This window comes from Phyllostomus hastatus, unplaced genomic scaffold (genome assembly GCF_019186645.2).
Source record: "Phyllostomus hastatus isolate PE091 unplaced genomic scaffold, TTU_PhHast_1.1 phas_contig_348, whole genome shotgun sequence".
NCBI lineage: Eukaryota > Metazoa > Chordata > Mammalia > Chiroptera > Phyllostomidae > Phyllostomus > Phyllostomus hastatus.
In genome coordinates, this window is record NW_025333860.1 from 6,441,035 (window position 1) to 6,455,583 (window position 14,549).

The 14,549-nt window shown below is 35.2% G+C and overlaps 1 protein-coding gene across 2 annotated transcripts in view; it reads right to left on the reverse strand.

Annotated features, from left to right (window-relative positions):
* The window catches only part of PRKD1 (protein kinase D1), a 323,064-nt gene that overhangs the window by 141,226 nt on the left and 167,289 nt on the right, over positions 1–14,549 (reverse strand). For both annotated transcript variants that reach the window (XM_045841151.1, XM_045841150.1), the window contains exon 2: positions 10,162–10,300. In XM_045841151.1, the coding sequence (XP_045697107.1) occupies positions 10,162–10,300 (139 nt within the window). The remainder of the gene's footprint in view (positions 1–10,161; positions 10,301–14,549) is intronic.

A 14,549-nucleotide genomic window follows, 5' to 3' on the forward strand; every position in this document is an offset into this window, starting at 1 on the left:
AGTCAGTCCTGAGAGAGAAGTTCTTAGTAATACAGGCCTACCAAAAAAACAGAAAATTCTCAAACAAACAACCTAACCCTACATCTAAAAGAACTAGAGGAACAACAACAAACAAAGCCCAGAGCAAATAGAAGGAAAAAAATAATCAAGATCAGAGCAGAATTAAATGACATAGAAACAAACAAACAAACAATTAATTCAAAGGATCAATGAATCCAGGAGTTGGTTCTCTGAAAAAAAAATAAACAAAATTAACAAACCTTTAACCAGACTCATCAAGAAAAAAAAGAGAGAGGACCCAAATAAATAAAATCAGAAAGGAAAGAGAAATTACAACTGATACCACAGAAATACAACGGATAACAACTATATGCCAAGAAATGGGAAAACCTGGGCAAAAAGGATAAATATCTAGAAACACAGTCTTCCAACACTGAATCCAGAAGAAACAGAAAGCCTGAATAGACCATTAACAACTGATGAAATTGAAGCAGTAACCTAAAAACTCCAAGCACACAAAAGCTCTGGACTGGATGGCTTCACAGGCTAATGTTAGCAAACATTTAAAGATGAACTAACTCCTATGCTTCTCAAATTATTCCAAAAAATTCAAGAAGACAGAAGACTCTCAAAGTCTTTTTACGGGGCCAGTATTATCCTAATTCCAACACCACATAAAGACACAAGAAAGAAATAAAACTACAGGACAGTATCTCTGATAAAGATGCTAAAATCCTCAGTGAAATACTGGCTATCCAGATCTACAATACATTAAAAAGATCAAATGTCATGATCAAATGGGATTCATCCCAGCAATGCAAAGACAGTACAATATTCCCAAATCAATAAACATAATACACCACATAAACAAAATGAAAGATAAAAATCACATGATCATATCAATAGATGCTGAAAAAGCATTTCATAAAGTCCAGAACTCATTTACGATTAAAAAAACATTCAGGAAAGTGAAAATGGAGAGAGTATGTCTCAGCATAATAAAGGCCATATACAAGAAATTTACTGCCAATATCAAACTCAAGAGGCAAAAACTAAAAGCTTTCCCCTTAAGATCAGGAACAAGACTATGGTGTCCGCTTTCACCACTCTTATTTAACATAGTCCTGGAAATTCTAGCCACAGCAATTAGATAAGAAAAAGAAATAAAAGTGTCCAAATCAGAAAGGGTGAAGTAAAACTATCATTATTCACAGATGACATGATAGTGTACATGGAAAACCCTATAGTGCCCACCAAAAAACTACTTGACCTAATAAGTGAATTTGGCAAAACAGCAAGATATAGAAGTCAATATTCAGAAATTGATGGCATTTTTGTACATTGACAATGAACTATCAGAAAGAGAAATTTTAAAAAAAATTTTTTTAAAAGAAAGAGAAATTAGGAGAAAAAATCCTATTTACTATAGCAACAAGAAAAATCAATTACCTAGGAATAAATTTAATTAAGGAGGTAAAATACCTATACTTGGAAAATTGTAGAACATTGAAGAAAGAAATTGAGGAAGATACAAATAAATGAAAGTATATACCATATTCATGGATTGGAAGACTTAACATCATTAAAATATGCATATTACCCAAAGCAATCTATAGATTCAATGCAATCCCTATTAAAATACCAATTACATATTTCACAGATCTAGAACAAATATTTCAAAAAATTTATATGGAACCAAAAAAAGACCCCGAATAGCCTCAGCAATCTTGAGAAAAAAAAATTAAGTAGGAGGGATCACAATACCTGATACCAGACTATATTACAAGGCCACTGTAATCAAGACAATCTGATACTGGCATAAGAACACAGAGATAGAGATCAATGGAACAGAATAGAAAGCCCTAAAATAAACCCATGTCTCTATGGTCAATTAATATTTCATAAAGAGCGCATGAGCATACAGTGGAGTAAAAATAGCTTCTGCAATAAATGATGTTGGGAGATCTGGACAGGTACATACAAAAAAATGAAACCCGACCATCAACTCACACCATATACCAGAATAAATTCAAAATGGATAAAAGATTTAAATTTAAGTCATGAGATCATGAAAGTCCTAAAGGAAAACATAGGCAGTAAAACTTCAGATATCCCAAGTAGCAGTAGTTTTGCTGATATATATCACCCAGGGCAAGGGAAATACAGGAAAAATAAAGAATTATACCAAATTATAAAGCTTCTGCGTGGCTAAAAGCCATCATCAAAATGCAAGGAAACTGATCATATGTGAGAACATATTTGCCAATGATACATTGTACAAGGATTTAATCCCCAAAATATATAAAGAACTCATAAAACTCAACACCAGGAAGACAAACAATCCAATAAAAAAATGGGCAAAGGACTCAAATAGACACTTCTCCTAACAGGACACACATATGGCCAATAGACATATGAAGAGATATAAATATCAGCCCTGGCTGGTGTAGCCCAGCGGATTGAGCACCAGCCTGCAAACCAAAGGGCTGCTGGTCTGTTTCCCAGTCAGGGCAAATGCTTAGGTTGTGGGCCAGGTCGCCAGTAGGGGGTGTGCAAGAGGTAACCACACACTGATGTTTTTCTCCTTCCCTTTCTCCCTTCCTTTTTCTCTCTAAAAATAAATAAATGAAATCTTTAAAAAAAAAAAAAGAAATTTTTTTCTTAAAAAAAAAGAAATCCTGGGAAAATTGGAAAATTACATATTGTGTGAAGTACAAATAATTAGGATAGCAAAGGTGATATAGTACTGACTTGTACTATTATAAGATGGGCTGTGGATTCAAATTTGATGGCCCAAGGTCAAAGCAGGAAGAATACTTAGATGTCAAAAGAGTAACATTATTCATAAAACAAAGTTGTCAGGGGTACCATGGTCAGAGGAATGTATCCTATAAAAAAGCCAGAGGATGATATAGTGGACAATTTTTCCCATAAAATTTTAATAAAAATATGCTACTAAAATGTGTTATTTGTAACATTCCTCAATATGTCATATCAAAGAACATTTCAGTAGTACTTCTGCAGGGGTGTGTGTGTGCACATCTGCACTCACACATACAATGTAGTGCAGACCTTTGACAGTAAATTTGGTTTATCTAGTTGTGTCCAACAGAACCTTTCTTGATGATGAAAATGTTCTACATTAATATGGCAGCTATCAGACACTGTATCTATTAAGCACCTGAAATGCAGTGTGACTGAGAAACTACATTTTAATTTTACTTGATTTTAGTGAAATTCAAATAGCCACACAGTTAGTAGCTTCCACACATGACAGGGCAAAACTAGAGAAATAGTTTGGACTGTACATCTCTCAGCTGATTCTCATGAACAGAATTTGTATTTTTAACAGATAGGCAAAATAAAACCCCAGTTTTATTCTCTAGTTTGAGCCTACAGGATAAGGATTTCATGTTGTCTGACTCAGCAGTAAAGTATTAATTTTTTCAAAGGCACTGAATTGAAAAAAAATCACCTCTGTATAGGAGCAAGCCAAGGGAAATATGTTTTACAAGATAGTACTGTTGCCTAAATCATTTTTTTTAATTTTCTGGTCAGATTCTGTAACTCATCTATTTGGATATCTCTCATGTATCAAAGGCTTTGTTTCTGAGTTGGAGTGTGATTTTTGGAAAGGAGGCCCAAATTATTCAGAGGTAAATCTGATAAGGCAGATTAAGACTTCAGTGTGTTTCATAAACTAATTCATGTAAAAAGGCACAAAGAACAAGCTAACATCCCTATTTTTTCTAGGACTCTGAATATGCATGGTCCTCTGAGACTCTGTTGTAACACTGAGGGCGTAACATGGTAAGATTTATGTCCATGAGAGTTAAATTTCCACCTTAAGAAGCATATATAAGGAATTTTTTATTATACAGAATCAGGGAATACATAGAAAAGCCCCTTTTGTGTGGTTTTCATTGCCCCTGTGTTCTTTTCCTGTTTATCTGGATGAGCTGTAATACTGTCCTTAATTAGAAAAGTAATAGATGAAAAGAGAAAGAATGGAAAAAATAAGATTTCTGGCTAGATAGCCACTTGCCAGATGGTGAAGGACTAGGTCTTTGGCTAATTGTGTGTGAACAGAGGGGATGATATGTCCTCTCTGAAAACCACAGTATGTACATACACAAAGATCTACAGAGGCTGACATTCCAGTTTTGGAGCACATGACTCAGTTTTTCCTATAGATCTTGCCAGCTGACCCTTAGGCACAGACAGCTGTTCTGCTAGATAGATAAAGCTACCGAGCTCCAATGTGAGGAGTGAGTGGGGAGAGGGAGTAGAGGAAAGGTCAGCCAGCATCTCAAGATACCAGGCCTTCTTCCTTCCAGACACTGAAACAGAAAGGTCAGAGGTGGAGACTAGGCCCAGGGTCACCAGTCTGAGCTCTAATGCAGGTACAGAACACTGAGGTCCAGCGGAGGAAGAAAACAATTAATTAATGAGGGCAAGAGAGATTAGTATTGGGAGGGACATTGGGGGGTGGGGAGAGAGCATCAATCAATGAATCCAAGAGCTGGTTCTTTAAAAAGATAAGTAAGATTGACAACCCTTTAATCATACTCATCAAGAAAAAAAGAAATTAATAAAATCAGAAGTGAGAGAGGAGAAATAACAACTGACACAAAGGAAATACAAAGGATTATAAGAAAATATTATGAACAACTATATGCCAACAAACTGGACAACCTGGATGAAATGGATAATTCCTAGAAACATACAGTTGTCCAAAACTAAATCAGAAAGAAAGAAAAACCTCTCAAACATTCCAGGAAAACCTAACCCCTCTCCTTCTCAAATTATTTCAGAAAATTCAAGAGGAGGTAAAGCTCCCAAGATCATTTTAAGAGGCCAGCGTTATCCTAATTCCAAAATCAGATAAAGACACTACAAAAAAAGAGAAAATTATAGGCCAGTATCCCTGACAAACAGATGCTAAAACCCTCAAAAAAGAGTGACTACTGAATACATTTTAGAAAGAAAGCAAGGATATTGGAGAAGAGAGCAATGGTTGGAGAAAAAATTTTAAGTGAATTCAGTTTGGTAGCCAAAGGGGTTACTTGGTCATGGTGATGAGCATAATTCAAGAACAATAGTACAGCAATTAGATAGGAAAACAATTGGTATTCTATGAAAATGGTCTCATTTCATATAAGAAATGTTGTGAAAGACATTGCAATGTTTTGAAAGCAGAACTGGATTTCTAAAAATAAATAATATCTAAAAAATAATTAGTTTTTGAAAATATGTAGAGGGTAGCAAGAATCCAGAAAAAAGGATTAGTTAGATGATAATACTGATATTACTAACAGATTAGGCCAAGCAGAGCCAATTGCAAACATTAAAATTCAGTTCCTACAGGACAGTGGTACTTTTGAGTATCACATGTAGAGTACCAATTTATGCATTCTTTTTTTGTTGGCTTGTGCATTTTTTGTTAATTCAAGTATTCATTCATTCATTCAACAAATAGATATTGAGTGCATACAGTTTGCCAGGATACTCAGGGTTCTATATAAAAATAAATGGTTCCTTTTTCAAGAAATGTACAGTCCAGTGGGATGGAGGGGGGCAAGAGAGCTGACAATTTTATATTTGCCAGTCATTTTATGAAATGTTTTATGTTTATTCTCATTAAATCTACAGCCTAACCTTACATTATAGATATTGTTATTGTTATTCGACAGGTGATGGATTGAGGCTCAGGGAAATGAGTAGTCTTAACAAACACTGTAAGAAATAAATGACAGGTCTGGGACTCAGACCAAAGTCTGTGCCTGGACATTCACTATTTATCGAATTGAAGTTTTGTGAATATATGTCATAAAAACACGAGCCACATTTCCGAGTTAATGTATGTAAAAGCACTTAGTGGCAAACACATCATGAATGCTATATGATCTTAATCATCATCACTGAAGGCTTCATTATTTCTTAAAGCTCAGCATGGGGAGAAATAGTATTTATTCAAAATTAAGCAACAGAACTATAATGCAGCAGAATGCCAAATGTGCAAAAAAGTTTTGAATTAAATAATTTTCTTCAAAAACTTTTCCCTTTTGAGTTTGTCTGATGCTCCTCCCCATGTTACCTGGGAGAATGTCAGGTATTTTGATATTTAGGGGTACTTGGGTGAAAAGAGATGGAGAAGCATGAGCTGCTGTGCCTCATCTCCTTGGACAGTTCACTCTACCAGGAGACAAATAACAGAGAGAACTATCAAAGTCACTAAGGAGTGCTCCAAGCTCTGTGTCCCCACTGAGATCACAAATGAGGAAAGGTGGAAGTCTCTGGAAACAGTCCAACCTGCCTGCTTTTTACATTCATTTGTCTATGAAAATGGTTTAGTGTGGCAGAAAGAAAATTAAAACCAGGTTTACTTAAAAGCTAAGGACAGAAAGAATTAAAATTAACAATTATAAGAGGGAAATGTTGAAGACACCCTTAACATAAACCATACTTCGAAGAAAAGTGTAATGACCTGTAATCTTGCATTTAAATTTTCCATTGTCACAAAACCAACCATACAGATAATTGCAGCTGAAGTTGGACAGGAATTGGCAGCACTCAGCCTGGCATATTTAGATGTCCAAGAACAACTACAAAAAAATATAAATTGAGTCTTAGAGGCAAGACCTTTTACAACCTTAATTACCCAAGTGGTACGGGGGCTGAGGAAGTGCCTCCCATGATTAATTCTGCTTTCTTAAAAGCAACCAAATAATGCAATGATCTAATGCATAACTCTCCAGCTTTTTCTCTTCCACCTACATTTCTGAGGAGGATAAAACACTGCTTAGTAATGTACTGTTTCTAAGAGAAATGAATATAACTGGCAAAATGCCATGCAAATCAATAATTCACACTTTCTATAAATGAAGGAGGATCCTGCTATAATTTTGTTACCATATACTTTTTTCTGGCTTATGGTTTAGGCACTAAATCTTAGTAATGGAAAAATCTGGTCATAAGGATCTCTTAAATATAGTGGCTCTGAGATGCTGTTCCAATTTTGATCAGAATTGTGAAATTGTATGACGAGATCCTATTTAAGCAGGGGCATAGTTACTTTATTATTTCATATTTTGTATTGTAATTCCACAGAGAAAGGCCTTTGGGGTTTGCTTAACTTGTTAACAGTTTACATAGCTATTAAGTATTTATTTTTTATAAGAAAAGGGGGAAATGGTTCTGTAATAAAATCATGGCAATGGAATTTGGAGCTCATTGCTGGTTTGGTTCTTACAAATAGCATCAGTGTTTCCCTGAAAGATAAACTGTCTTACTGTAGAAGGAATCCTTTGAACAGGTCCTCAAAAATTCCTGGTTACTGGTCCAAGTTCAAAGGGCTAACTCGAAGTGGTGTGAACAGAGACTAGCCACACAGATTCAAGCTCCGGTACTACCTCTATTCACTGCAGGGGGTGAGCAAGTTAAAGTTTATATTCCATAGCTTTTAAGGTATCTGACTTCACTACCTCCAAGAGTCATTTCAAAGGAAACAAAACTACTTATTTAAACTGCTCCAAAAGATTGTGATGTTATGTAAGCAAAGATTTCTCTCTTCCTAACTCCTCCTTTACCATGGCTCAAATATTCCCCTCCATGAGAGAGAAGTGCCCTTCGTGTAGAGAAAATGAATATACCCTCTCAGACCATTTGGAATCTATCTGTTATGACCCCTGTGTGACACTTTCATCCAGTATAAAACTTTTTATTAAAAAAATAAACAAGCAAACAAACAAAAAACATGTGAATCCCAGAGGTTGTGAAACTTGTACAAAACTACAAAGGAAATCAATGGTACTGCAAGTCCAAGAATCTGCTCTTCAGCCCATCAGAGCAACAGCCAAACCATTTGGCTAACATGTGCAACAAAGATAAGGGCAAAACTTGGGATCGGTGTAGGAAATGTGGTCTCTCTTAGCTAGTGGCTGTAGCTGTCCTTATAGTTCTCTTACTCTTCTCATTCTCCATCAGCTATGTCCAAATGGTTATTATCTCTCTTTAATATTACTCCTGATGCATTTGTTGATCTCCTATCTTATTTTCTGCTGTCACTGTCTGAGAATAGGCCATGCCCCCTCTGTCTGGGCACTAATTTTTGAAAGAGGCTTCCATCTCTAGATAGTTAGAAGCAAATAACCACATGTAGAAACAGCATTTTGCAAGCTATAAATAATGCAGCATAATCTGTTGCAAAAATGCAAGAAAAATGCGGATGTTTACCATTAGCAAAAAGATTCAACATTTAGCTCTAAGACTTTTAAAATTATGAGTTTGAGAAATTCTTGTAGTCTTTGTCTATTTTTCATTTAATTACCAACAAGATAGGCACACACATAAAAAATATTAGAAATTAAACTGAAAAAGGCCCCCAAATCAAAAACTAAAAGATTTGGTTCATGTGGATGCAGCCCTGTTATTAATGCTTGCTAGGGCTGCATTACCAAGCTTTGATAGAGACCCATCATGAAGAAGACTTCAGATAAATTCCATGAACTTTATTTTACATTTCAGTACAATATATTTGACCTTGACTTTGGCTTAGTAAGAGAAGTTCCATTTGCAGTGTTCTCCTACTTTATAACAATAATAGCAATTCGAATTCTCTGTTTAAGAGACAAAGAAAGTTTACAGTGGCGGCAGTGTGCATGGTGGAGAACTGCCACGGAGTTGTTTCTTTGTTTCTCCATAACACAACTCACCCACCCATGAGCAATCTTTTCCTGGCTCACTGGGTCTAAATGCTCTAGCTTACACAAGTCATGTTTTTCAAAAAGAAAAAGGGAGGAAAAACCAGAAAATTAGCTGGGGCGGCCTGTTTAGTACTAACAGATGATGAAAGGTCTCGGCAGAAAATGACATCGGCAAGAGAAAATTCCTGATGATGAAAAAGACAAGAATATTTAACCTTCCTCACAATGAAATTGTTCTCCTAAGTCAGAAAGCTGTTCTTATTTGTAGAATGTGGGTTAAATATAAAAAGAACCCAATTATGTTTCTGTTAAACTACATAGAAAAATTTAATTTTTAATAAAGAAAATAGAAATTTGGATAAATGAATTTTCACAGTAAAATCATAGTGTTTAAGAAGGATATTGCCACAGTATGTTTGTGTTCTGGAACTGATGAGCAGGCAATAGAGGGGACACCCAGAGTTTTGCCCCACTACCCTCCTTACTCATTGCAGTGTGAATGAAACTGTTCCTTAAGCACACCTCCAGGAAATAGCATATTTCTTGGCCAATCACAGCACTCCATCCTCTCCAGAGACTGGTTCAGAAATGAGTATGTTGCCTGAGCTCCCTTGCACCCATGTCCTGAAGTGTCTTAGCAGCTATCATCTGTCTTGCCTCAAATTATAATGTAACACAATCCTGTTCACATCACAGGCATTAATTTCTTGTCAGGGCAATCTGAGTTTCTCAATGATTCAATCTCAACAAAAATGAACAATAAAAATATGAACATCTTCAAAATATTGCACTGATAGTTGCAAGGATCCCTCCTACAGCTGGTCTCTGGCACTCTTAAAAAATTAGTTAAATGCATCCTTTTTTTTTTCTGTATTGACAGGCACAGTCCTAACTTCTAAATCCCACACAAGAAATATAAATTTGGCCAGAGGAAAATGCAGTCATTTCTCAGGGAGAGGGTTAACTAATGTCACATGGCATTGCCTGACCCACTCTAACTGCTGAGCTCTGGTTTTCAACTTGGTCTTGGTTCAAAGCTACTGGTTGTCTGCCTCAACTAAAGCAATGGTTTTCTAGCCATGCTGTTACTTCTTGGCTTCCAGACACTCATTACATTTGGGGGCCTGACATGTCTTAGCTTCTTCGCTGTTGGAAAGTTTTTTATTTGCTTTTTGCTGCTGTCCAAATGATTCCAGACAATGTGTGTCGTTGTGGGTTGTGGAGAGCATGATGTTGGGATAAGTGATTGGGACACTAATGGGTGTGGAAACAGCCAATTCGAAGGAAACACTTTGCTCCTTCCTAAATAATTTTGAAAGCACATGTAGGCAAAACCCTAAAATCTCCTTTTGGGACCAAGTTTGATGTATGTTTTCCATGTTGCCTTAATAACTTATGTGCAAGAATTCTTCAAATGCTAATTATCAATCCATGGAGAGAGAGAAAATTATACTACCTGACAAGACAACTTCAATAAGATCGCCTTCCTGGATATCACTAGCCGTTTTCACCAACTGAAGGATGTTTTCAGAGGTAGGGTCGTGGCGAAAAAGCAGGATCTTATCATACATTCCATAGAAACCACATTCAGGAAACTGCAAATACAAACAGCACAATAGGTTAAATGTCAAAATCCTCTTAAATTTAAAATAAAAATGAAATAAAAGCCAGAAGACAAATACAAGTTAATTAGAAAAGTTCAAAATACATAGAGATTAAAAATGAACAGCAAAATTGATACTGACATAACTCCAAGGCAGGAGGAAAGGAATCACATATCCTAAGAGCAATAATGACAAAATTATCTAATTAGAGAGCCAGAAAACAGGAGAATATGAGATAAGATTTAAAGAAATTTTTGGCTATAAGTTGGTTAAAAAATATAATAGGTGGAAAGAAGTTCACATTTTTGTATGACGTACACCAATCTGATAGTATAGAAATGAGTCAGTCTTTTATAATTCAGTTACATATACTGTTGCATTTGTTTGCAAAAGAAAGGTCAGTCCAGTTTGGCATGTTCCGAAATAAGAGATGACTCAATATGTCTAAGCTTGTGCTGTGTGGGCAGTAGTGTTATCTAGATCCTCTGACTCAGGAAAGCACCAGAGGGGGCAACACAACTGCCCCTCTGTAACTGCCCGTACACTACATTTAGTTTTCATACAATCTAGGTTAAATAAAAAACCGCAACAGTTAAAAGTGCATTTGTTTTTAACACCTAGTTTCTATTTTCCTTGAAGGGATAAATCTAAGAGTTTATCACTCAAGGACTATCTCCTGATTGCATGCATATAATGAAAGCTAAATAAAATATACTTTATAATGAACTGACCTAGAAAATTATGAGTAACAATTACTATCATTATACTAACAATTAATATTATTCCCTGCATTTCCTCACCTCCTTCTAATGCAGGAAGAGATACTAAATTCAAGTCATTACCCTAATTGATAAAGTCTGTTTTAAAAGTAGAAAAATTATTTAATGAAAAGGTAGGAGCATCCTTAAGGATTTGAAAGCAACTTTCAAACTGATTCCAAAATTCTCAGCCCACGACCTCACAACCTTCCCCTGAAGGTCCATCCACTCCAGCATTGGGTATTTTAATTCCAACACACCATCAAACAATAGGCTAACCTGGTATGTGAAAAAGGTTCTTTTCTTGTATATGACATTTTCACTCAATTATTAAAGATTTTTATAAATTAATATGTGTAATGTAGTAGGAAAAGGCCACAAGTCAAGCAGAGAAAATTGTCTTTCTTGTTCCTAAAACTGGGGATGATTCTGACACATGTCAATAAAGGTGGATTTTTAAGGGGCTACTGTTAAGGAGAAATATCTAGAATGTGATATCTTTTGAGGATAAATACAATATGTTGTGAATTGCTCTTTTCTTATTAATAAAATGTGATATATTTTGTATGAATTAAAAGCATATTCAGAACATATTCTTTCTCTTAAGAGTCTGTTGATGACGGGGCTTAAAACCATATCTACATATCACTTAGTAAAGCTGGCTTCCTTAAAATCAATAAAGAGCTGAAATGATGTCACTGCTTCCTCTGTAGTAATATTTAAAAATTTTCCTTTTTTGTTGATTTCTCCAAAAACATTATTAGAATACAAGAAAAGGGAATTCTAAAATATCATTTTCCCCAACTTAAAAACAGTGAATAGTTTGTGTACTATTTCAAAAACCAACTTCACTGAAGTATGTTTTACGCAAAATAAAATGTTCCTGTTATTAATTTATGAGTTCTGACAAGCATCAATACCTATGCAACCAATATCACAATCAAGCCATGAAATATTTTTAACAGACTGTCCCCCCAAAATTTTACTGTGCCCTTTTGTAGTTGACACCACCCACAATTCTGACTCTAGGCACAGATCCACTTTCTGTCACCATAGATTAGCTCACCTGCTATAGAATTTCATACAAATGGAATCACACAATGGTACTACATACTCTTTTCTGGCGTGCTTCTTTTGCTAACTCTAATCTTTTTGAGACTCATTTATACATACTGCATTTCATGCTCCAACCAACTGTGCCACCTGGTCAGGCCTATACAAACTGCATTTGAGATTCACCTTTTTATTAGTTATTAGTATCTCATTACATGGATCCAGGATAATTGTTTACCTATTAATCTACAGATGAACATTTGATTTTTATTCAGCTGTGGCTATAGCAAATAAAAATGCTATGAACATTTTTGTGCAAATTTTTCGGTGAGCACGTTTTTTCATTTCTTATGAGTACCTAGGAACAGAATTTCTGAGTCACATGATAAGTTTATGTTTACTCCATATGTCTACCCTTATGCCAACTGTACTTACTGGAGCTTAGTACTAAGCCTTGAATTGAGGAAGTGTAAGCCCTCCATCTCTTTCCTTCTCAAGATTACTATGAATATTACAGGTCTTCTGAATTTCCACATACATTTTAGAATCACTTTGTCAATTTCTGCCAAAAAAATCTGCTGTGATTCCCAATGATATTGTACTGAAACACAGATCATTTGGGGTAGACCTACATTTTAACAATGTGCAGACTTCTATTTTGTTGTGAACAATGTATATTACTCTCTTTATTAGTTTCTTTTAAAGATTTCTCAAAATGTTTTGAATCTTTCAGTGTACAGATCTGAGACACATTTGCTAAATTTATCTTTCACACTATTGTAAATTATTAAGATATAATTAATATACAATAAAATGCACATTTTAGTCTGCAGTTCTGCAAGTTTTGAAAACTGTATACAATAACCACATGTCATATATATAGTACACACAAACACAGCCAAGATATAGAATAGTTCCATTATCCAAAACACTTCTCCATGCTCATTTGCAGTCAACTTTTCCCCTGAGTCTCAGTTCCTGGAAACCACCAAAGTGTTTTCTGTCCCTGTAATTTAGTCTTTTCAAGAATGTCATATAAATGCTATCATAGAATTAATAATTTTGAATCTGGCTTTTTTTATACTTAACATACTGAATTTGAGATGTGCTCATGCTGATGCTTTTCATTGCTGAGGAGTGTTCCATTTTATTGTGTGGATGTACCACACTGTACATATATCCCTTTCTCAGTTAAGGGGCACTTGAGTTAGTTCTTGTTTTTGACTATTATAAATAAAGCTGCTAGAAATGTTCACTTAGAGGTTTTGTGTGAACTAAGTTATTATTTCTCTGGATGTATGAAAATATCTAGATAACTTTATAAGAAACTGCCAAACATTTTTCAAAGTGGCTATACAATTTTCCATTCCCATCAGCAATGTGTGAAAGTTTCAGCTGCTCTGCATGCTTGATAGCACTTTGTAATGACAGTTGTTTTCATTTTAGACATTCTAAAAAGTGTATAATGGTATCTCATAGTTTTAATTTGCATTTCTCCAATGACTAATGATATTCAACAACTTTTTGTGTGCTTATTTAACACACACACACACACACACACGTGTACACACTAGTCTGGTCAAATCCTTTGCCTACTCTTAAAAATGTGCTGTTGTCTTATTGTTCAGTTCTAGTAGTTCTTTATATGTTCTAGATAAAAATTGTTTGTATGATGTGCATTCTTCCAGTCTGTGGCTTGTCTTTTCACTCCCTTAAGGTTGTTTTTTGAGGTTCTTCATTTTATGAAGCACAATTTATCAAATATTTCTTTATGGATCATGCTTTTGGTATAATATCTAATAAATATGTGCATACTTGCATAAACTAAGGTAACAAAATTTCTCCTATGTTTTATTCTACAAATTTTATTCTTTGGGGTTCTAGATTTGGGTTCTATGGTTCTATGATCCATTTCAGGTAATTTTTAAAATATATTTTATTGATTATGCTATTACAGTTGTCCTATTTTCCCCCCTTTATTCCCCTCTGCCCTGAACTCCCCCCACCCACACTCCACCCGTTAGTTCATGTTCACGGGTCATACATATAAGTTCTTCAGCTTCTATATTTCTTCTACTATTCTTAACCTCCCCCTGTCTATTTTGTATCTACCATTTATGCTTCTTAATCCTTGTACCTTTCCCCCCATTCTCCCCTCTTCCCCAACCCACTGAAAACCCCCGTGAAATCTCCATTTCTGAGATTCTGTTACTGTTCTAGTTATTTGCTTAGTTTGTTTTTGTTTTTGTTTAGGTTCAGTAGTTGATAGCAGTGAATATTTGCTTGTCATTTTACTGTTCATAGTTTTGATCATCTTTTTCTTAGATAACTCCCTTTAACATTTTCTATACTAAGGGCTTAGTGATGATGAACTCCTTTAACTTGACCTTATCTGGGAAGCACTTTATCTGCGCTTCAATTCTGAATGA